The 25,075-nt window shown below is 44.2% G+C and overlaps 1 protein-coding gene across 1 annotated transcript in view; it reads left to right on the forward strand.

Annotated features, from left to right (window-relative positions):
- Nucleotides 1-647: 647 nt before the first annotated feature.
- The window catches only part of adgrd2 (adhesion G protein-coupled receptor D2), a gene marked incomplete at both ends in the record, with an annotated part of 30,428 nt that continues 6,000 nt past the window's right edge, over nt 648-25,075 (forward strand). Inside the window, 19 exons of the mRNA XM_080004329.1 lie at nt 648-923; nt 3,931-3,991; nt 4,458-4,697; nt 6,394-7,023; nt 8,935-9,069; nt 10,066-10,160; nt 12,100-12,387; nt 13,453-13,564; nt 14,406-14,543; nt 14,963-15,071; nt 17,819-17,924; nt 18,066-18,121; nt 18,245-18,371; nt 18,524-18,627; nt 19,020-19,122; nt 19,979-20,132; nt 20,930-21,063; nt 21,886-22,001; nt 24,432-24,552. Coding sequence (XP_079860455.1) covers nt 648-923; nt 3,931-3,991; nt 4,458-4,697; nt 6,394-7,023; nt 8,935-9,069; nt 10,066-10,160; nt 12,100-12,387; nt 13,453-13,564; nt 14,406-14,543; nt 14,963-15,071; nt 17,819-17,924; nt 18,066-18,121; nt 18,245-18,371; nt 18,524-18,627; nt 19,020-19,122; nt 19,979-20,132; nt 20,930-21,063; nt 21,886-22,001; nt 24,432-24,552 — 3,105 coding nt within the window. The remainder of the gene's footprint in view (nt 924-3,930; nt 3,992-4,457; nt 4,698-6,393; nt 7,024-8,934; nt 9,070-10,065; nt 10,161-12,099; nt 12,388-13,452; nt 13,565-14,405; nt 14,544-14,962; nt 15,072-17,818; nt 17,925-18,065; nt 18,122-18,244; nt 18,372-18,523; nt 18,628-19,019; nt 19,123-19,978; nt 20,133-20,929; nt 21,064-21,885; nt 22,002-24,431; nt 24,553-25,075) is intronic.

A 25,075-nucleotide genomic window follows, 5' to 3' on the forward strand; every position in this document is an offset into this window, starting at 1 on the left:
CGGCCGGACCTGGTAGGTGGCTCGGATGTGTCCCAGATGGCGGAATACAGACAGGCACCGGTCTGTATGCGGCGGGCTCGCTCCTCGGGGGAGATCCGGGAGCGACCGAGTTGCATAGGCTCGGCATCAGAGTAAGTTGGGGGACTTCGTCGGCGCCCGAGAGTAGTGGGCGCTGGAGACCAGGGTGTGGCGGGAGGCACGGGCTGTAGTCTCGCCCCCTCCCTCTCGTGCCGGCGCTCCCGTAGCCAGTTGTCCAGGCGGATGGCGGTATCTACCAGTTGGTCCAGGTCCGTGGGCTCATCCCACCGCACCAACTCGTCCCGCAACTCATCGTTCAGGGCAGGCTGAAACACGTCCTGCAGGGCTCCGTCATTCCAGCCGCTTTCTGCGGCTTGTGTCCGTAACTCGACGACGAGGGAGGCGAGGCTACGGGGAACCTGGAGGAGGGAGAGGAGTCTTCTGGCGGCCTCCTTGCCGCGAACTGGGTGATCGAAGACTCTTCTCATTTTGCAGGTGAACAGATCATAGGAGAGACTCTCGGTGCCCCCCTGACTCCAAACTGCGGAACCCCAGCCGAGAGCCGCCCCTCTCAGGCAGGAGATGAGGAATGCGATGCGGGCGCCATCGGAGGCGTACCACGATGGCTGATGCTGGAAAACCATCGCGCAAAGCACAAGGAAGGCGCGGCAGGTGCCGAAATCGCCGGAGCCAAAACATGGGGCTCCCAGGGGACGAGGGGGGCACTGGGAGCCCTGGTGGAGGGAGGGCCGGAGGAGGGGGGGGGCCACGGGAGCCAAAGGAATCTGCAGGCTGCTGACGGCCACCGAGATGGTCCAGATGTGGTCCGCGAGGTCCCTGAGGGCGTGGTCATGTTGACCAAGCAACACTCCTTGGATCTGGAGTGTGCGGCGGAGCCCCTCTGTGTCGGCTGGGTCCATGTTTTAGGGCCAGACCGTACTGTCACGACCGGAGCTAGAAGGGACCCAAACGCACGACACAGAGAGACGGGAGGCAGACAAAGGATGTTTATTAGCCCACACAGTGGAGATGGCTGGGGGGACCCGGTCCTGTAGGGATGGAGCAGGGCTGGGCAGGGATGATGATGACCGGGAGGAGGGGTACAGGATCCGGGTGGATGGACTGGGAACAGGGCTGGATGGAGAGGGACGGACAGACTGGGTCGACGAGAGGAGATAAGCAGGTAAGGGGAAGACGAAACAAGGAGACATAAGCTAGGGACTTGAAACAAGCGCTAGGAGCTAGGAGCTAGGAGCTAGGAACTAGGAACTAGGAACTAGGAACTAGGAACAAGGCCAGTGCCAGTACAACTCGGGTAAGCTAGTTGACAGTCTGGCAATGAGTGACTGGGGAGCTAAATACTGTGTGAGTGATGAAGGTAATTGATCCCAGGTGTGTGAAATTGGCTCAAGGAGGGAGCTGCAGATGGGGAAAGAGCGGCCTCTAGTGGCGCTGGGAGGCCATGGGTCTAACAGAGAGGCACCCAGAAAAGGAACAGCCATACACCCACGATGCAAGGCGCAGGATTGCTGCCTGATCCGGTCGCCGCAGTGGAATGATCCGGCTCATCCAGTGCCGAAAACGGATTTTAGAGCCTCAGCTCCTCTTCAGGCACGAGGCAGCTGAAGCGTATTCCCCTTCCCCTACGAAATGGGACATTGGACCATGACACGGGGATTATCAGTGTGCCGTAGTTTTTGGCTTGGCTCCAAGTGTGGTCACGGGTTTTCTTCGGATCTTTTACAGGCATCATCAGATGACATTGCCCACTTGTCTCAGTAGCTGGGGTGGCCAAGGGGTGGACATTTCCAGCCGGGAGGCTTAAGTGGTTTGGGATGCTATAGGGAGCGTGTCCAAAAATCTCTCATCCACCCTGATGGAGGGAAGGTTGGTATTCCGGCTCTCAAGTTCTAAATTCTCCTTATTCAGGGTTAAACAGCAGTTACACTGAGATGGTGATGGCATATTTTTGCCACTGCCCTACACCACTGCGCTGGGGGCGGAGCTTCCTGAATCCAAGGCAAGTTCCAGAAGACAGTATTGGAAGCATTGGAAATATGCTTCAACTTTGGATTAATGTTTAGTTTAGAACTATATTATATTTGGAGGAAACAACCCTTTCGTCATCTACCTTTTGGATATACTGTGGATATGGACCAACATTCAAAAAAAGAACCAAACGCAACCTCAGAGGAAAGTATATCCCCACGACCTCAAATGGCAAAAAACATTTGACCGTCTTCAGGGATTTGTAGTGTAATTCTCCAACATAGACGATTTTATGGATTGCCACTTTGATAGGCTGGGGTGAGAGTAGCTGAGAGAGAGAGACAGACAGACAGACAGACAGACAGACAGGCAGGCAGAGACAGGGAGGCTGTCGAGGCACCTGCATTCTGGGATTAGGACTTAGTGCAAGTGCAAAGAATGACTTGGTGCAAGGAACGACTTGTGACGCCTTGGGGGAATACTAATGGTGGTCTTTTGTCTTGGTCCCTCTTTGAACAGATCAGTGTACACTGGGCATTAGTGATGTCACGGACCGTGCACAGAAGTACGTGTGTGCGTGCATGTGCACGTGCGCGTGTCTGTGTTTAAAAGCGCCAAGATTTACTAAGTCTTGCAAGACACCTCACAGTCACTTCATTAGTGACAGCGTGGCGTAGTTGTAAAAGCATGCAAATAGCTTTCCTTGAGGTTTACTATACAGTACAGACTCGTTGCATGTGCGCTGACAATATTTTATGGTGCGTGAAGAACACACAGTAAAAAAGTTTAACTTAACTTCTAAATTAACTCATCCCCTCACAGAAAGGGCCCCCTAAAATAAATGACAGCGCAGGTGGTAAAGTTGCCTGCTGCTTTTGATGAACTCCTCTTTTTAAATGTTTGACACCGCTTGCGTAAGAAGGGTTCTTAAAAGAAAGAAAGGAAATAAAAAGGAAACAAAAAAAAGGAATAGAGATAAATGTCCATATTTGCATGACAAAGCATGCTGGCTTCGTACTGCATGGGGGTTGGTGTGGACCACTGCTGGACCCCTCCTTTGGAGATGCTGTTACTGGAAAAGTCCAGATCAGTCACAGACAGACAGAGAGAGAGAGAGAGAGAGAGAGAGCAAGAGAGAGAGAGAGAGAGAGAGAGAGAGAGAGAGAGAGAGAGAGAGAGAGAGAGAGAGAGAGAGAGAGAGAGAGAGAGAGAGAGAGAGAGAGAGAGAGAGAGAGAGAGAGCGAGAGAGAGAGCGAGAGAGAGAGAGAGAGAGAGAGAGAGAGAGAGAGAGAGAGAGAGAGAGAGAGAGGGGGGGGGGGGGGGGTTTGAGCTCCTTACCTCGGAGTAAAACTGGGACGCTCTAGATGCGCGGGGGTGCGTGCGTGGGGAGGGATGGGGGCTACGGAGGAAAACACGACACTATCAATACTCAATTGATACAATTGATCCTCTCCTGCACTTTGGTTGTGTTTGTTGTTTTTGGTTTTGGTTTTGGTTTGTTTTTGTTTTGTTTTTTCCGAGGCAAAAAAAAATCGAGAGGAATTATCGCTCCGAAAAGACTCTTGACTGAACCGGTTTCCATTGAGGAATCAACAGACCGTTTGCATCCGATGGAAATTATTTTCTACTAAGTGTGTTTATACATATATATATATATATTTTATTTTTTTTTTTCGGCTACTTTAAGATGACCGGCGCCTTGCTCACCGGATTCATGCTGTTGCACACGGCGGTAAAGAATCTGGTCCTTTGCTTAATCTTACTTCTTATTTATCTGCAGAAAATAATAATATATCTTTATATTTGCATGTATTGTTATTATTATTATTATTATTATTATTATTACTATTATTATTATTATTATTATTATTATTATTATTGATTCATTCCATTTTTCGTGGGGATAAACTTTCTCTACTCAAGGTGCTGGGTGTGGCCGAGCCAAAGCACGCGGGGCCGGACAGTTTGATGGGGACTTCCCGCGGTGAGTGATTCACCTGTTACTTTTAAGGGTTCATTTAATAGCCAGAAAATATGTTGACTATACTGTATGACTGTTCTTTAATGAAAGACATCAATCCTTGTCATAATATTAACATTTCCTTACAAATGTGATTAAATCTGCATTACATATAGTAAATGTGGATCATCACACCATCTAATGGTTGATGGTGGATGCTGATGTAGCTTCCACCATGTCACACCTTTTTTCTTTGAAGACTGACTTTTTTCTTCTGCCCAATGCCCACCAACCGCCCTGCAGTGTCTGAAACCACAGCAAGCTCCCCTCCTGACCCCCACTCCTCACCCACTTCTTGGCATGTTTCTAAATTGTGCAGTGAGTGGAGCGAGGCTCAAACCAGGGGTTGAAACCACTCTTCACTTTGCAAAGTTTCATTGAGAAGCACGATTGCATGGATCCTGCTTGTTTTCTTGGTTCTCACCTCCAGAGGACAGACACCTGGTCCATCTCACGGCAGACTGGGCCTTTCAGCTGGTGAACGAGTCTCTTCCCTTCTCCGGGGCTGACGCCTTCTGCAGAGCCCAGTTTAGTTCCCTCACCGCAGTGGGTCAGTCAGAGGACCAGGAGGGCGCGCTGGAGCTGCACAGGCTGGCTGGACTCCACGCTCCCATCTGGATCCGCGACATCACCAAGCCTGCCTCAGTTCCTCTAGCGATTGCCAAACAGTGTAAGTGGACTATTAAATCAAGAATGTGCGAGAATAGGGGTGTAGGGTCATACCCTCTGTATGACTCTCATTCATTAATACAATTTAACAGTATATAAACGTTTGAAAACTTAACGCTTAACCCTAACCATAAAAACTACAAGAACTAAAATTCTACACCATGTTATGCATCTTGATGCAATTGCCTCATGGGTAAAGAAGTTCTATTATTATAAACCTACAAATGAAAAAAAATGACATGCATGTGTAAATAGGGGTTCATTTGGTAGGAAAATATACCTGTGTTGTCAGAATTTACATGTGTAATTTGCAAAGCCCTGAATTATATGTTAGGCCAATTTAAGTGGCGCCCCCTATTGACACGACCAGCCCTCTAAAAGTACATGTCCAGAGCTGTCCAAAACTGTTGACCTTTCAATAACAGGAGATACAGGGCTTCAAAGGTGACCTCTGGTCAGGGTTCAAAGGTCAATATCTCAGTTTGAGGTCCACTGAAATGTGTTAAACTTACATATGCTAACATACAAGCTGAGACCTTTCCAGAAATGTCTTTGGTTTTGTTCTCCAAAAAAGTAAAATCTGATTTTATTCCAGTTTAGATTATGAATGGTCTTGTAATCCACACTTGGCACCCCCCTGGATGAGTTGGATTTATTTTACTTACATACCTTCTTTTTGTTTTTAGGTTTATAATAATATAACTACCTAACCTATGAGGCAATTGCATCAAGATGCATAACAAAATGGTGCAGAATTGTGTATTTTTTGTTTGTTTTTTTGGTAGTTTGTACAGTTAGGGTTATGGTAGGTTAGCATTAGGTTTCAAAGGTTCAGAAATAATTGCGTAAATATTATGTATATGTATATACTAATTTGTTTTTGCTCCTGTAGAAGCCACAAGCCTGTATGATATCAACCTTGAGAAAATATCCCCATTCAAATGTATTGGTTTAAATTTTGTTGTTTGTATCACGAAAAAAGTCGGACAACAGATTATTTCCATGACTATGAGCATGAAAAAGTGTGAGACACTTGTGTGTGGGACACACAAGGATGATATTTGTATTGAGTTGCTCCTCGGAATCTTATATGAGGCATTCCGCTGGCATGGCCTGAACTTAGAATGTCTTATTCTTTATATTAATGCAATTACAGTAGGACCAAAGCTCATGTTAACAACAAAACGTTTCAGTAGGTTACAGTTGTAGACCTTATGAACATATGATAAAAACAAAGCTGGCTTTCATTGGAGCACTTAAATATGCCATTGTACAAAGATTTTAAGTATTCATGCCTTTAATAGTGTTGACAGGGCGTCTACCAGTGCAAATCAACATGAACAGGAACACACGTCCAATTTAGGAGCATTTAGCATTCATCAACTGGTGCACCTGCAGCAAACACAAAATTGAGGCACTCAATCCCAAAAATCCCACTTGGCCTGTGCCATAAATTGATTTTTACCACATGCAAGTTTTCTAGGCTTACAAAAGTTTCTTGTCTGGTTAGCAAAATTATATATTTACGTTGTTTTCAAAAGTTTGAAAAGTGCTATTTGGCTCTGGGCACTGGTTCATGCAGAGGAAACAAAGTTTTAAAAACGTACAGTATATTGCATGCATTGCATTGCTTATGTCTTCTTCTTCCTCTTTCGGCTGCTCCCGTAGAATAAATCCACAATGTTGCCTTTGCTCAGATTTGCAATTTTCAGCGCTCAACTTCCCAAGGGAATCCCATGAGGGCTTTGCGCGTGTCAACGCCTCCTTCCCCGCCATGTTGGCGGTGAGCGTTTGTGTGCGCATCCAGTGGGATCCCGAGTGGGAAGAGGTGTCCACCATCTTCTCATATGCGGCACCTGTCTTCACAAACGAGTTTCAGCTGCGTGGACAGGTGGACAGGAATGGACGCATCCTGCTGGCCCTCATCATCCATGGGCAGCACCGGCCGTACAAGGCTTCTTTCCCCAACGACGGGGCGTGGCACCACCTGTGTGTCACCTGGCGCCGGAGTGACGGCCGATGGGCCATTTATGTGGACGCGGAGCGCAGGGACACAGGATCAGGGACGGACACACCCAGAGACATCCATGGCAATGGTATACTCATCCTGGGTCAAGACCAGGACTCATTCGGTGGGAATTTCACGGAGCCTTTTGTCGGGAACATCACTGACCTGAATGCGTGGAATGTCTGCTTAGAGGGGTGGCAGCTTCGAGTGCTGAATGCCTGTTCACCACTGCCCCAGGAAGTGCTCTTCCACTGGAGCGTTGACAGCGTCAGCATCCACCCAGTGGTCAAAGAAGTAGAGGCCATGCTGTTTTGTCCAGGTAAGGGCTCATCCTTAACATGACACTGAAGACACTTAAGAATTGGATAAAAAAATAATAATAATAAATGGCCACACTCCAAACCCCCAAGTCTATATAAGGAAGCTCACATTATAGTCAGGCCAGCTCCAGAATGTTTTGCATATTTAATATTGTTGTAGTTTTTCTCAGGCATGCCTTTAAACGTTGATGTTATGATGAATTGAATTCAGTCTTCACTTTTGACAAGCAATTGCACCAAAGATACAGCACCTAACATTCCAAGATCTATTTATAATTGCAATATGCGTTCAACTTCCTTCTCTGGTTCATTTTAATCAATGTATCCTGGTGAATACAATTGGTCGCGGGTCTACTGACAACAGGGTTCAAGGTACAAGTGGGTTCTTGTTCAACCTGCTGCTATTAAGGTTGGCTATGCATTATTTAAGCCCACAAAATGGCCTGAGTTGGATCCTCACTTAAGGGTCCGATTGCTCTAAGACTATCCCATCTTTGTTGATTAATTTTACTTTGATCCATCATAATTTATAAATGACTTTAATCCATTGAGGTTTTTGGATGCAGCCTTGATTCTGTGTCCCTGTTCACATCCAAAAAGGATGGGGTCATTATCTTACACTAATCCACCCAATGATCCCATCTTCCTCCTCGGCTACCTCATAGGCTGCCAAATCATTCAGAACAATCCCCCATCCCAAAGAGGTTCGTCATTTAACCCGGATAGTGTGAGACATGGGAAGGTGACCGGGCAGGAGGGCAAGAGACAGGGAAGGCTGGAGGGGATGCCAAGACTGCAGTGTGGGGGAAGGCCTAGGGCTCTAACCGTAACAACATTTCAAATTTTATAGTAATTTTCTTTATATAATACGGGATATTGGAAAACAGGAACATATTAGAGAAGCTGCTCCCCTATATAAATTAAAGCATGGGTTTGGCATTTTTCAACCAAGACTGTATTAAAATGTTGGTTACAGTCATTTATAACTGTTTACAGCACAACGTCACTGAATGCTTTACTATGGAAAAGCTTACCGCACTGTTACAGTGTCAAACTATGCATTTCACCAGTGTTTTCAGGGTTCTGTAAATCAGATCTTTTGGATACACCCACGCTAACATAAGACACAACAAACAGGAAGGTGTGCTTCTTCCTGTGAAAAAGTACAGTATCAGTCAAAATGTTTTTCATGGATATTCTTGGACTTGTGTTTTTCAGTTATATGTTTCTAGCCCTTACCCAGTGAGAGCCAGACATCATTTATTCAGGTCGCTTGGTCTAATTACAGTTGAAATTTTAATTGAGAACCGAGCGCTCATTTACGAATCACTGATATGAATGTAGGTCAGCTTTATTTTATTTATGCAAAATAACAGAAACATATGTTATAAATATATACTTGAACAACTATTATGAATAAATAGTCAATCAGAGTACATTGAAATAGCGGCTTTTATGCGTGTCCAAGCATGGATGTTGACTAAATTCAGTTTTGAACCAAATTTAGCCAGGTTTTGGCATCCAGTATCTTTTCAATGCCTTTTAAACCCAAAACACTCAGTGGCTACATGGCTTTATTAGATTTAAAAAAATGATCTACATGACGATATTACAATATCTTGAATTAATGCCAATTGAATACCACTGAAATACAATACACCATTTTTTTCTATATATTTATTTTTAAATTTGACCAGCATAATTTTATTTTAACTTTGAAATACATACTCACATACTACATACAGTATTTCCTGTGGTTGATTTTGTCTGTGTGTGTGTGTGTGTGTGTGTGTGTGTGTGTGTGTGTGTGTGTGTGTGTGTGTGTGTGTGTGTGTGTGTGTGTGTGTGTGTGTGTGTGTGTGTGTGTGGGCGCGCGCTTGTTGAATGCGTGTGTGCGTCTGTGAGAGCAGCACTCCAGTCACAGAAGCAGGGAGCAGAGCTGGTGGGCTGCAGGACACTGGATGGCTGGTCAGAACAGCACCACCCTCTGTACGGAGTGGCTGACTGCACCCAGCCGCTGGCCTTCATCTGCATCAGCAGCAGGGGTGAGAGAGAGAAAGAAAGAAAGAAAGAAAGAAAGAAAGAAAGAAAGAAAGAAAGAAAGAAAGAAAGAAAGAAAGAAAGAAACTCTCCTTTACCTCCATATATGGAGAGGTTGTTGTCTTTCATCAAATCCAGCTTCCTAGATTTATTAGTTATTTATTAATGCTATTGTCTATTACAGCTCAAAAAACCCACAATGCGCCAGAAACCCGAAATATGCAGGGCAAAAACAACTTTTTTAGTAAAGTTGTTTTTTTTTAAGTCATTTCCTCATCACTACTTGATAAAGTATCTGTTATTATTCTTATTAAGGGTGAAATTAGTATGAAATAACTACATTGTGTATATATGTTGTATGTAGGATGCCATTTAAGATGCAGGGACAGAACCTGCTTTACCCAAAACTGAACACAGTGTGGAATTAGTAGAGCCATAATAGAGGACTCATTTTATAGACCTCTGTAAACACTGAACAGGAAGATGTTAGGAAATCAAATTTAATGAAAAACAAAATTTGTTTAAAAGTAGGGCTAGGATGGTTTGGCCCTAAAATTCAAGGTCAGGGTATACTTTACATTTTGTGATTTTTAACACACTGTTTTGCATAACCTGTTCTTCCTTGTTGTTGTATTGACCCTCAAGAAAAAATATTTTAGATTACTAAAATATTTTTCTGTAAGGGTTTACAGAAAACATCCTCGGTATCCAAATAGCCTGACAGCCTGAATAATATTTCTTTCAGATTTGACATAAAATGTGACTTGAATGATTCCAGGAGAGGAAATTCAGGAATATACATATTTATATCTTCAAACATATAAGCATAACACCAATTAAGGTAACTTTAAACTTAATTTGCTTGCAGGATTTCTCTAAAAACTAAGAGAATTCAATTATTTCCAGCATAAACGTTGTAGGTACAATTTTGTATCTTTGTATCAAAGGAGTGTGAGGCATTGTGCTGTGATGTTTAAGTTCCGCTGATTTCTGTGCTGCAGAGCGCTACCTCAAGATGAAGGAGCTGAGTGAGGCCACGAATGCGGAATCCAGTCCTTTTATGGAGCGTTTGACAAAACTGTCCAACAAAACTCAGGTAAAGAATCAGATAGATAGATAGATAGATAGGTAGATAGGTAGATAGATAGATAGATAGATAGATAGATAGATAGATAGATAGATAGATAGATAGATAGATAGATAGATAGATAGATACTGTAGATAGATACTCTATTTTTTTATTTTATTTTTTATTTTTTTACCTGTGCTGTCAGCATGCTGGGCATACAAGACAGAGTATTTGTATGCCATTTGCATCCAGGACAGAGTTAGCCTGCAAGTGGAGTTCAAGTTTTTGGTTATGAAGAGCGACCACCAACCCCCCTCTTTGGAGAACTATTCATCATGTTTGGGTCTATAAACCACTGGTCACTACTCCAAGAGGGGGAGAATCACCACGGTGAGACAAATTAAACATAGAACCAAACAACATCTACACAAAAACATGAACATTGGATGATAACATATATTGAAAAACTGAATTAGGTCCAGGAAAACTGGAACTACAACTGGTCACGTGGTCTCTTCCTGTCAAAGTTATGGCAGTAAATGAGGGAGGAAAGGAGAGGAAAGCACCCCGGTTGCTGGGGTGCACTCCAAGCAGGGGTGCGTGCGTGCAAGTGTGCGTGCGTGCAAGTGTGTGTGTGTGTGTGTGTGTGTAAGATGTCCACCGGTGAGTGTACATGACTTATCCCCCTTGGTACTGGTGTAGAAGGTCGGTATTATGTTGCGGCGCCTCCAGGCAGCGCAAGGGCCCCGAAGCCCCCCGAACTCCACAGCCCCGTGGTCAACCCCCGGCTGCAGGAGATCCCTGGGTACCCCGCCCTGTGGCCACAGAAGACCCCTGGGCCCCCAGAGAAGCCAGAGGGCCGTCGAGCAACTCCTGCGCCCAGCCCGAGGAGCATGACCAAGTCCCAGGGAGCACAAGGAGGCCCTGCGCCCCAGGGGCGCACACATACAACCAACCCACGGGCGCAGGCACAAGACGCAGCCGCCGGCACAGAACCCAGGCCATGGGCACAAGGCACGGACCGCGGGCCCGGATCACGGCCCCATGGTGACAGACCGACACCCAGCCCGAGCCGCCCACCCCATGGGCGGGCCGGCAAGACCCCCATGCCCACCCACTCCCTGCACAAGGCCCGCCCCACCGCAGCCGACCAGGCGCCCTGCCCGGCGTGAGTGCCAAGTGCCCATACATGTAGCAGCGTGTGCCCAGCGCAGGGCACCCCCCCCCCCCCCCCCCCCGGCAGGTATACAGGCCCTCGGCCACCCCCAGCACCCGGGGCGCACGCCGCAGAGAGGCCCTGCCGCAGAAGCAAAAGGCCAACAGCCGCCCCCCCACGCCCCAACCCGCACCCACAACGACAAGAGGTCCCCCCAGGGGCCCCAGAAGGCACCCAGCGGTGCTCTCCGCAGCCCCGCCAGGTCGCAGCACATCTCAAGCCACCAGGCCAAGCCGTCAGGACTCCAGCGAGGCCGGGAGGAGGGGCCCACCTGACCGCCCCCCGGCCAACCACGCTCCCACCCCAACCCACCAGTGACCGGCCACCCTGGAAAACCCCAGTGCTCAATGTGTGCTGTTGGTAATTGCAGTTAAAATTGCGGGGCTGGGGGTGTGAGTCCTTCAGGCAAGTCGAACCCAAATCACTCGCACCCCTCCTGTCTCGCAGACCCTGACAAGAAGCACGCTTGGGCAGGAGCGTGACAGGCAGGATGGCAGCTGCCCGCCGCATCCCTGCCCACATAGCCTGCACGCCGCCATCCCGCAAGCCCTCGGTCTATTGTGTGGTGTATGTGCTGAGTATGAGTTTTGACCGGTCAATCCAGGGGCGCAGCAGGCCGGGGAGTATCCACGTGGACCCCTTCCCCCGGGCCCAAACGCGCCCCAGTGCGCCCACCTCCCTAGATAGATACTCTAGATAGATAGAGATTATACCGATTATATTTAGTCATCTTACTTTTTTTCCACTCAGGCTGCACCTAGGGAGCGGCAGCCAGGGCAGCTGGTCTGGGACCAGGCATCCACTCTGCTCAACCTGTCCAGACAGGCCTTGGAGGAAACTGGACGGGAGGCGCTGCAGCCAAGCGACATGCTGTCCCTGATCCAGCTGCTCTCCTTGGCAGCTGACGTCCCTGCCGACGTGCCAGCGGAGGGCAACTGCAGTCGGGCCAGCGCTGAAGAGCTCAGCCAGCAATTCATCAATGTGGCAGACGGCATTATCAGTCAGGATAATGTGTTAAAGTGGCAGGCCATTAAAGAGGTACCCATCACAAGTGCATACACTGTGGCTGTGTCTGGGTCATCCCACTAGAGGGCAGTGTAGTTCCACAGATATTTTAAATGACCACGACCAGCATCGACGATGGCTCATTCAGAGATTGTACCAATTTGTCTCTTTGAAAACAATTCCCCGATGAATGCCGCCTGCACCGAAATTTTAAACTCATTTAGTGCTGCTGAAATTGATTTGAAGGAAAAACATAGGCCTATAAATGCCCCTTTTTACAATCACAACTCTATACTGGATCCCTTTTTTAAATGTCATTATTTCAAATCTTCCTATTTTGCCTGCGGTGTGTATGGAATGTATAGATCCCTTACACACACCCCCAACATCTCACCACCACCACCCCCCACCTCCCAGGCAGCTTTGCTCTCCAAGGCCGCCCAGACTGAATGGAGGAGGAGAGGAGTACGCCGCTCTAACACACGGGCTGCTATAGTCATCCACAATCCTCCCTCTATCTATCTTTCCGTCTCTCTGTCAATGACTGTCTGTTGGGGCTCGGCACTTAGATGGCCGTGTTGAATTAAGAGATGGTGGTGGTGGTGGTGGTGGTGAGGGGCTGGGGCCCGGGTGAACACAGACAAGGGAGGGAATCCTAGGATTGTAGCCTAATTACCTACCCCGGATTATATTATATATCTAAAGAGTCCTAAAAAATATATATATAAAAAAAAGAGGAGACACTTGCAATTGAAATACGCTTTTTGGGTGGATCCCTTTTAGTTGATCATTTGTTTGTCGGATGGCATGGTGGCTCAGTCTTTAGCTCGGTTCAAACCCAGACCGGGGCCTTTCTTTGTGCGTGTTTGCATGTTGCCACATGTTCCCCTCATCCTTAAGACATGCACGTTAGGGTTCGAGAGTCCTGCCGATGCCCTTCACCAAGGGCCACCGTTGGCTGTACTAACTCTTGAAGTTGATTATGCTATGGCTGCCCATGGCTCCCAGATGATTAGGATGGGTAAACCGCGGAGGACAAATATTCAAATGCAATGTAAGTACCCTGTTTGTCATGGAACTTGGCTCCCCGCATTTCAGGTGGTGAGCGGGCCCATGGAGGTGGTCAGGACCATCGACCGCATGGCGTCCAGCCTGAGCCCTCGACTGATGGCAGAGACTGAGCACCTGCTCATTCGAAGCCCTAACATCAGTGAGTTGCGCACAAACACACACACACACACACACACACACACACACACAATATACAGTAAAAGTCTATTATAGAGCCTGTGAAAGGGTGAGAGGCTGGAAGTGGATGGATCATCTGTAAGCCAGGCATATGGATTCCTTGATATGAGGAATACCAATGAAATGCGATTTTGCGATGCAAAGAAAGCACAGAGAAAGCTAACGCTGACAGCACATGCCTTTTCCTATTGCCGTTAGATGCAATATGAACATCTGTAGACACTCACAGAAGGGTAACATTTAATTTACATTTAATAACATTACTTTAACTGTTTATTTATGCTTACCTCCCTAAGTCAACTGTCATTGTAAAGCTATTCATCTGCTAGACCCTGCAAGCTTTGCTTTGGTATATTGCTTGTTTTGCTGTTTTCTTAGGTAATGAGGCAGTCTCATAAAATGCAGGGTCAATCCATATTTGCATCTGCGTCCACATGTGTGGAGCCATTCTTTACCTTATGGTAATGACTGTAAACAACAACAAAAAATGTAAATATCATTGTTTTGATTGTTGTGAAGGACGGTGAAAGAAATATCTACTCTGTATGAATATTAATGTGGTAATGTGGTAGAGTTTATTGTTATAGACGTTTCTTCTCAATTTATTACGTTCTTTTAGACCCCCCCCCATTCTTACTACACTGAGATTATCATACCTACATTCCGGTGAAACGTATCCTACCATACCCTACAAGTGCCATTTTTTGAACGGGGGGCAACGCTACTTTTTTGTGTGTCAACGCGCAGGTACAATTAGACGACTCCTTGTGTTCAAATTGATGTCCTTTTGTCTCTTGTGCCAGAATTGGAAGTCAAACAGCAAGCGCTGTCGGCAGAGGGACACAGCGACTCCACCTTCTGCGGGCCTGAGACGGAACGAGAGAGCAACTTGGACTGCATATCGGTGCCGCGTCAGAAGCTACAGGATCTCCATAACAACGGTGAGGAGAAGGAGAAGAAGGAGAACTCGGGGGAAACTCGCGTCCTCTTAGCCGTTGCGTGTTGCGGTGCCCTTTTCCGCCTCCATTAGTTCCACGTGCGTCCGGGCGCGGTGGAATTAACGGGATTAATTCATTAACCTCATTAACTAATCTCAGTTTTACAGGTGAATGGGCTGGTCAATGTGCAAACGACGGACCCCCATTTTCAAACCCAAGATCTCATGTTGAAATGTGTCAGGAGGTGCATTGTCGGGTTGGTCGTGCTCTAGATGGCTAATATGCTCTTCATGATTGATGGCTAATATCATAAATTAGTAATTAAAAAACAAATTCAATATACTGTATATTAGTACTCACCTGCCTTCTTCTTGCTTCTGCTTCTTTCTTTTTTTTTTGGGGATTGTCGCTCTCGCTGCAAGGCTTCCGCAAACTCACGTTGGTGAACACATGGTACGGCGCGCTGTGTCCCGTCTTCACTTCGAAGGAGAACGTCACACTGGTTCCCACAGTCACCGACGGCAGCCAGAGGTAATTGCGGGAGTGCTCGCCATCGAGCCGTGTCTGAGACGCAGTAACTGCACTGCGACGGTGCTAGGGCAGGGTTTTTTTGCCTGCAGCCTGTGAGATACTGCCTATGTTGATGAAACCACACCATTTTAGCACCTAATGCTCAACAGATCTTTCTTTCACTTACATTTATTACGTTTTTTTTATTTATTTATTTATTTATTTAATTAATTTAAAAAAATAAAATAAAAATATATATATATATTTTTTTTTTACAACCAACAAAAAGCATACATACGTATGCCTGGGGAAAGGCATTACATTTACAAGCGACGACGGGATACTCCAGTTTCCCTTCTAATAGAAATTCCGGTCAATTCAATACAGCAGCAACTGATAATGAGCTATGCACGTCCCAATAAAAGTCGTTCTCATGAAACCACCATCAAACGTGTGAATTGACGCACATATTCACAGGCAATGTGAAGTAGTTCATTTAAATATTAAAGTACACAATGCCTACTATTTGGGCTTGGTTGACTTGGTTGCTTCGAACTTATATATTATTTTTTTGCTTTTTCTGTGCTTTTCTTATCAAAACATTCATTACCGTCGCGCATCCAGAAAAAACAATGGGTGCTATGGTAATAAAGGCACTTTCGCGCAACACATAATGAATGCAAAAATGTACTCCATCACTACATTCCTTCACTATTCTTTCGATTGTCATATTTAAAATTAATATATATTTTTTTTTAATATGAAAGAGTAGTGAGGGAACGTAGTGAGGGAATATACATTTTTGCGCTGCCATTGTGTGTTCTGCCATTTTACGCTAAACTAAACTAAGTTAAGCTAAAGTGCATGCATTACCGTAACAGCCATCTTTAATTGTCTGAACGCGTGATGAATTTCTTGATAATAAAAGCACAGAAAAAACACTACAATGTAATAGTGAAAAACAACAATGTAGGCCCATATAGTAGGCGTTGTGCACTTTAATATTGAAATGAACTATGCTACATTCTCTGTAACATGTAAATATGTCTATATATATGTCAATTCATTTCGGACATGTTTTATGGTGGTTTCATGAGAATGACCCACAAAATGAGATAAGATAACACTTTACTAATCCCCGTGGGGATATCTTGGTCTTAGTTAGAGTAGCAAAAAAATAAATAAAATCTGTGCAAATCAAGAAAGGGATAAGAAGAAAAATAACATACCTCAAACATTTCCTCAAATAGTGGCTGTGGCTTTTATTTACCTCAAGTGCAGAGGGTACCGGGCTTTTATTGGAAGCAGGCTTATATTCGAGGCAGGCTTTTAAATCTAAAACCAAACCAGAACAATTTGAATTTTAGATCAAACTTCCATCTGGGTGCCATGCTCCTCAGGATAAATACAACTAAATTAAAAACACACTGTTCTTATTTTAAGAGATTTCTTTATTTGTAATTTCTCAGCACTCTCAATTCTCTTACATTATTTTTTTTGATCAGAGACACAGGAACAGCCTGGATGCACAGATGGCCGGAGATCGCTCTCTCTCCATTACGCAATCCACTGTGCTGAACCAAGGTGTAATGGGATAGTTCCTTAGTTGGGTTTAAAATGTCTGTTTCATAGAGTACAAGTGGAAACTGACCAAAAACAAATAGATTTGAAATAAAAACACAGGAAACCGATACACAAACCGGTGTCCATGGTGCACCACTGAAACTGCACTCCAAATTCTCTGAGTTAGGTTTAAGTTTAACACAATGAGTAATCCAGAACAAAAAAGTGTTGAAAATAGCATGATTATATTGTTCAATTTATCAATTTAAAGGAAACGTACAAATGGAAATGAACATTATGCTTAACTGGCATGCACATTATTCAACAGGCACCGGGAGTTTATCCTACCTTGGTTTTTCCCCCGATCTGTATTTAAGGCAATCTTTTCGAGTCGATCATGTCCCCGGCTTTTATTAGAGGCTCAGTTTTTATTTGAGTACTGGTTTATATTTGAGGAAATACGGAATGTACACATTTATGAACAAAATTAACCCTATGTAGCACTACGGTAGTGAGCTAGCTAGTGAACCAGTGAGCCCAATGTGGGCAGATGGTAGTTACGCTAAAATAAGAAAGTACTAGTACCTAACAAACCTGTATTACATAAATAAATAAACAACCAACAAATTAATACATTTATAATATAGCTACAGGCAGAAATACACAGGGGTCCAATTCAGTCGTGTTAGGTATATATTACATTTTCCCGAGTTCTGTGAAACAAAGCAAGAATTACAATTTTCAGAGTTTACATTGAACGCTGCATCAGCTCCTTCTTCGGTCTGTCGTCTGAACAAGTGTAACTATTACGCGAAGCAACCAGGTCTACACTGCGCAACTCTCCAATGCCTGAACTTACAGTATATAACATCGCATGATGATGTCACAAAGCTTCTCGCTCCACAAACTTATCAAGGTATGCTAACGTTCTTAAACTCCCAGTAAATTTGCAATGTTTTTTTTACAAATTCCTGCTACATATGTAATTTGATGTGGATTAAACTTGAACCACAAGATGTCTGAAACGTCCCGGTTCTAACGAGACTTCAACCATGTCCATGGGTTACAGCGATTGTCGTGTTCCAGAAATTTTTAGCCCGAAAAATGCCAAGGAGAAAAATGATAATATAATAATAATAATAATAATAATAATAATAATAACAAATAAATAATAATGTGTGATAATGTGTTCTGCATAAAACCAGATACCTGGGAACCATGTTGGGCTCCTCCATCATCTCCAGCATGGTGCTAGGAGACGACCAGCCAGTCAGCGTGGCGGTGCGCTTCCGCCTTCAACACAAAGCCCAAGTTAGCAGAGCTCCTTCTCATCCCTTTCGCTCTCTCTCTCTGACCTGAGATGATTTTCAATTGAAATAAACACATGCCTTACTGCCGGTGTATTGCCATCATTTGAAATAACAAAAACATCACTTTAAATCATTTTTTTAGAATCCTGCTGGAAAGGTTTACGATCCGGTGTGCGCCTTCTGGGACTTTGAACTCACGTGAGTGGGGAAAAAAAGGTTTATTTTCCTCAGTTTGTTTGTTTATTAGTTAATGTCGTCAGAAAGTCTTTGGCTGAGTATTCAGGATTACTCTTTTGTATTTCCACTGTTTCCCCTCCCCAGTCCCGAGTCCGGCGGCTGGTGGAGCACCAGGGGCTGCGAGGTAGTCTCCAAACAGTATGGCTCCACTGTCTGCTACTGCAACCATACCACTAACTTCGCCCTGCTGCTGCAAGTCTATGAAGTACAGGTAACTCTGTTCACCCCAACCCCGCCCAAAACCCCCTCTGATTATGCCATTATTAATTCCAGCAGTCTCTGCTGACATTAACTGCTATTATGTGTCTGTAAACATTCCTCCTGCATTTGCACTGTGTGTGTGCGTGTGCGTGTGCGCGTCAGCGGAGCACAGAGAATGAGAAAGCCCTGCAGGTGCTGACGTTCGTCGGCTGTGGAGTGTCTCTGTGTGGCCTCCTCTTCACCTTCATCCTCTTCATGGCGGTGGGGTGAGTGGCGCATGTCAGAGGAGTCCCTACCATAAAGGGTGCTGAGGGTGAAAAACATTTAATAACATCCTCGCTTGGCTATCGTACCAAAATGTGTGTGTGTGTGTGTGTGTGTGTGTGTGTGTGTGTGTGTGTGTGTGTACTCTATACGAGCAATATCTCAACGGCGCCCCCAGTGAGAATGCACACAATGACATATGAACATTTATTGACAAACATAACTTTCATAAACATTGGAAAACAACAAGATGGAATTTCTGCTCTTTCCCCTTCTATCTCGTGTGTGTGTGTGTGTGTGTGTGTGTGTGTGTGTGTGTGTGTGTGTGTGTGTGTGTGTGCACGTGCGTGCTTGTGTGTGCATGTGTGTGTGTGTGTTCTGTTTGTCTTTACAGCGTACCCAAGTCGGACCGCACCACCGTGCATAAGAACCTGATAGTTGCTCTTGGAATTGCTGAGCTGCTGTTGATGTGCAGCGACTGGGCTTCAGCCAATGAGGTGAGACACTCCCTCTAGGTCGTCCTCAGACGAGCCTTCCATCGTTGTTTCCAGTCATCCCGGTTCTCCATACATCTGGCCAGCTCGTTGGTGCTTTGTGCTCCTGCATCATTCTTGAGTACATCCACATATGTTAAAGTGGGACGTCCTCGTGACCGGTGCCCATGTGTTGGCTCCCACAGTACCAGTTTGCTGGCTGGCAGCAGTGTGAGACACTGAACAATGAAAAAGACGCGGTGTACTGCAGCTGAAGGAAATGGGGTCACATATACTTATGGGTTAAGTTTGGATAGTATAAGAAAATTTGGGATACTTTGATAGGGGTTCCCAAACAATACAATTTTTCTTCAACCCAGGCCTTATTAAAATGTCTGTTCCCATCATTCATAACTGTTCAAGCACAACCTCCCTCAACGCTTTAGTAATGAGAAACGTACCACACTGCTGCAGCTTCTGGCTGTGCTAAAATGCCATCTAAAGGGCCAAAAAAATTTGGTTAAAAAATAACCTTTTCAAAAACGACATACTTACATTATAGTCACATGTTTTCAGTAACTAATATCCCATTTTATTTAAGACTACTAAACTTGGAGTTGCCGCTGGAGAGAACTTAACATTCAGAACATAACGTTGGCTAACATAACGCTGGTTGCCAGTCGAAAGTGGCGCAACATTCCTGTTTCCAGTCTTTCGGTAGTCAAAAGAGGTTGTTTGCGGAGAATCAATAAAACCCTTAAAACCTTGATAAAATGCACGGTTTGAAAGCATTAACTAAATTGTGAGTTTCCCGTTCGAAAAAAAAAAAGTCGATGTGTCATTAGTTTTAAGAATAATGTTTTTTTTTTCATCATTTAAGGAGGCCTGTTTAGTGGTGACAGTGCTGCTCCATCTCTTCTTCATGGCCTCTTTCTCCTGGATGCTGGTGGAGGGCCTCCTTCTGTGGAGCAAAGTGGTCTCAGTTAACATCAGCGAGGACCGTCGCATGAAACTCTATTACGTCATCGGTTGGGGTAAGCTTTGTAAATCTTTTTTACTGTTTTTATTGTATTTATTTATCTTGGGGGGTTGCCAGGTACACACTGCACAATGCCTTGCGCCAGAACATTACCTTCAACAAAACACTGACTGCAGACGGAACTGGCAACCCTACAGCACTTATGTGCTGAGTTTCACAGGCAGCTTCACAGTTGACAATCACTGGATGGACGGTCAAAAATAGTTTTGAATGTATGTTTCTTATGCTGCGTATTTTATATTATTTAGATATTATTTAAATATCCCATTGTTTTTCAAACAAACAAACATGATCATGATCAAACATGACATTTGTGACGCAGGGATTAACACCGCAGCCAAAACGATTAACATATCACCACCAGCACCAGTTACCAGTATCGGGATTAAAGTTGAATAGTGTAACTGTTTAGTGTAATTTAGGGTTTGACCTGTCCCCAAAACTCCCTCCTCATTCTGCTCTATCGGTCTGAAAAAGAAACAAAAACTCCCTGATATGACTCGCGCTGTTGTGTTCCCAAGTCGTCATCTCTGTGTTATGTCGTTCCGGTGAGTTTGAGAACGGCCTGTATTCGTTCACACAGTTTTCACAAGAGAACACACAGCGTTCCCCTTTCAGACTAAATACACCTGTCTGGCAAAAAAAAAGCAGTAGCTATCCCGCTACCCTGTCAACTCCAAAACATGTTCCTTTTTATTTATATATGCGATTGTGGTTGTTGAATATGGTCTCGAAATGAATTTATTTTTATCGTTATTATTATTTTTTCTAATTTGTTGAATGTCTTTGCAGGACTGCCCGTTCTAAATGTCGGCGTAACACTTGCGATATCCCTGGATAAATACAAGGCGGACAGCCACTGCTGGCTCAATGTGGAGACTGATATGATTTGGGCGTTTGTGGGACCTGTTCTGTTTGTCTTGGCGGTATGTGCTGTGTGTGAAAAATAATAATAATAAAAAGAATGAAAAAAAAAATAATAATAATAATAATAAACACTCTGGGGCTTTAACGATTGGTCCGTTGTTTTTTATTTTTTATTTTTTATTTATCTTTTATTTTATTTATAGATTTTCGAATTTTACAAACAAGCAATGAGGTCACAAGAACCCCGCCCCTTAAAGACACAAAAAACAACAAAAAACAAAAACAGGCTCTTACAAGATAGAAAGCATTGTTATAAGAATAGTAATAAGCACCAAGTGTTAAAAAAAATGTCTACAATATGTACCAATGAAAAGAAGATGTATACACATATACAGTATGTATACTTTAGGCTGTCCTCAATAAGGAAGACAAAAATGGTTGCAACATTTTTTTTCAAATGTTGCGGAAATAATGTGTCAAAGTGGTGGACCAGAGTTGACCTCTGCTGACTTACATTTTGGGCATATTGGAGATACAGAAGGGTTGAACGAGCGCAGTTTGGTATAGGAGTGATGTAGCCTGTGATGTTCTTGGAATTGGATAAGATGGTGTCTGGAGTTTATAGAGCAACTGTGAAGGTCCATTATTTTTCAGCGCAGGCCTTATTAGTTCACAATGTCTAAAGGGAGATTTAACACGTTTGTTTTTTTTCTCGGCTTAAACATTTGCCCCATTGGACTGCATTTAGGCATCCTTTAAATAGAAAATTGATGCCAGGCTCGACTGATTTGGACTTTAAACCAAAAAAAACACCAAATGATGAAACGCACATTCATACATGTTTTATTTGAGTTCATTTTCTTTCTGCATCGTGTCTCCAGGTTAATGCGGTTGTTCTATGTCGGGTTGTCATGGTGACTGTCTCCAGCGCTCGTCGTCGTGCCAAGATGCTCACTCCAAGCTCGGCATCGAAGATGCACACCTTTGACCTCACCTGGTGAGTCACAAAGGCCTCTCTCACTCTCACTCTCTCTCACTCGCTCTCTCTCTCTCTCTCTCTCTCTCTCTCTCTCTCTTTCTCTTTTTTTTCTTTGGACAGTAAAGACTCGTGTTTTGGGTTGAACCTGCTGGTCAATAGAGACAGTGTGTGTGAGAGAGAGAGCGCGGGGGGAGGGAGTTGTGTGTGTGTGTGTGGGAGTGCAGTAGGTTTATCAGCCCAACACCTGGTCCCTGTACAAATGTGTGTGTGCGCATTTGTGCATGTGCCTGTGTGAGTGAGTTGCGTGCCTGAGCGTGGCCGTGCTCATTTGGGTCTCATTTGTGTCGATGCTGGTTTGCATTTGTGTGTGTGTGTGTGTGTGTGTGTGTGTGTGTGTGTGTGTGTGTGTGTGTGTGTGTGTGTGTACATGCATCTTTTTTCTGCATGTACACCGCACCACTAGGGGGTCAATTTTGGTAAGCAGACTATGAAGACAAGTAATGATCATTTTCTGTGTCATTAATAGTTGTACATATTTATAAAGTAGTGATCCGTAAGATTATTTTGTCAAAAAATTAAAATAAAAACAGCAGAAACAGCCATTTAGTGTATACAGTGTATGCTGTTTCCATTTTTGGTGGCGGGGTGCGCCTTTAAAATGCCAAGATCGGGCACAGAGTCAAAAGAGAGAAACAAAGCAATGATCAGAAGAAGGAAAACTTTCAAGAAAAGAAACAGACAAACATTACAGTTGCAAACCGGCACTGTGGCCCTGCGTTATCATTTCATGCAATTCTGGCTTTACTCCATGTCTCTTTTAATTTACCGATCATTTTGACCACACTAGCACCACAGTTGTGTTTACATCGCATTTTACTAGTATGTGGACAAATAATGTAAGTCTTAAGTTAAACGTTCTGATATTTCGCTGTAGGCCGTAGCACACAAGTTTAGACTGCGCATGCCATGTCCTTGCTTACACCAAACTGTGTGAGCTTTTCAGGTTTGATAAATGTCTTTGGTTTTGAGGACTTTAGATATTTGTGGCCTTTAAGACCGCCCTCAACTCCTGAGTTGTTAACAAGAATTTCCGAATAGGAAAAAATTAATTGCAATACATTTTAATATCAGATCGCAACGTTTCTTAATGAATTAATAAACATTGAATTGTGATGTTATCAAATGATGGAAAGTCACCCCCCAGATTCCCTTCTGCAGTTAAAATGTGAAGCCAGTCCTCTTAAAAAAATGTCTTTCATCCTCACTTGACATAACCGATTTCCCCCCTCAAGAATATTAACCGACAGTAAAATGTTACACCTGCAAAATGGTACAATGTCTAAGTACTGAGTGAATGTGACCTCCCGTTTCACAATGTACCTGCAATGGTTTTTCAGAATGCAATGTAAGGACAAAGAGTGTGATTTCTTGCACCCCCCCCCACCCCCATCACCACCAAACAACCATACACACACACCCCACATTGTCCTTTTACACATTTTCGCGAGCGCAATATGTGCGAAGGTCGTTATTATAATAGGTGTAACCATTATTATTATCGCATCTTTTTGGTTTGCCACAAGATCACTGCCGCCATGAGTGCTGTAAGTAATTGAAAGATTTTCGGGGGGGATTTTAACATTTAAAGATGTCAACACAAAAATCGAATCTTCTTTCTAGTTTTGCAGTAAATTGCCTTCCAGATACAATATGTAAATAGATAAATAAAAAATAAATAAATAGACAAATAAGCAAATATAATAAATTAATAAATATTCAGCTCGTTCATCTCGAAATTGGGATTCAGCTGAAACAAAAACTTACCCCAATTTGGGCTTTTTTCCCTGCGGCACACCAGTGCATTAATTACAATCCTCTGAGTTCAGGTCCATTCCTTTACGCTAAAATTGAAAGCAGCCATGTACGCATTTTCTGCTGCTTTCTGTGACACGGCGGTTTGAGAAGCGGCTTTAAAATAAATAAATAAATGAAGCGGGGGAAAAAAATAAAAAAAGGAAAACGCAAGGTTTGTCCTTGCAGACATAGTGCAGACTGAAAAACTCAATCTTTCTACCCAGGTGCAGCTGAGCAGCAACAATGGTACGCCAAACAAAGGCAACCTTTTCTGCCTTGCCCCCCAGCCAACGGTATTGGTGGCATAAACACCAAAAATAATTGAAAGGAGCGGATTGCGGCGGTGTAGGAGGAGAGTGAACGTGGGCGATTCAAATCGAGTGGCTACGCAGGCGACGGCGAGATTGGAAGGTTTGACGAGGACTCAAGGCAGAAGCTTTCCAAAGGGAGACTTGCCGACTGCAAAAAAAACAACATAGAATAAAACGCCTTGAAAACATTTCCATTCGTCTCAATTATAACGTTAGCCAGCGCTCAAATATCTTTTACGTCTGCCCTGTACTGAGATGGTACACTTTTTTTTTTTTCCCCCAGGGCTGTGACCCGACCTGTCCTCATCCTTCTGCCAGTGTTGGGTCTCACCTGGCTTTGCGGAGTGCTGGTCCACTTGTCCGTTGTGATCGCCTACGCCTTCATCGCCCTCAATGCCTTCCAGGTAAAGGGAGCCACCGAGGCTCCATTCCTGCATTTTGTGAGCACGGCATTGGCATTGGGTTTAGTTGAAAGAAACAAACTGTTTGTTAAGTTTATAAAAATGGCCGCATTTACAAAGTTTAGCTGGATGTGTTTCAATCCCATTGGGAGCAGTTCACTTTTTCCTTTCATTTTCTGCCATTTTATACATAGAAATATGGTGCGAATCAGTGGAGTGGAGTAGAGCGCTTCCAAAAGCTGACAGGAGACATTTATCAGCTGACCAATTTTCGGGCATTTTCTCAGCTTAAAAATGCTTCCAAAGACAAAGGCACACCAATCATATAACATTTCTAGGGGCTCAGTAGTTGCAAAATTAATTGGGGTCAAACAGCACTCCACTAAATCGTCAAACCATTGCCATTTCAGAGCTTTATCCTTCTGTATTTGCTTATTTTTGTTCAGATATACATTTGTCAGAAGTATTTTAAGCAAATTTCGATAAATCACCTCCCTGAACTCGACAATAAAGAAAGCACTAGTAA

This window comes from Zeus faber, assembly GCF_960531495.2.
Source record: "Zeus faber genome assembly, chromosome: 7".
In the NCBI taxonomy this organism is placed as follows: domain Eukaryota; kingdom Metazoa; phylum Chordata; class Actinopteri; order Zeiformes; family Zeidae; genus Zeus; species Zeus faber.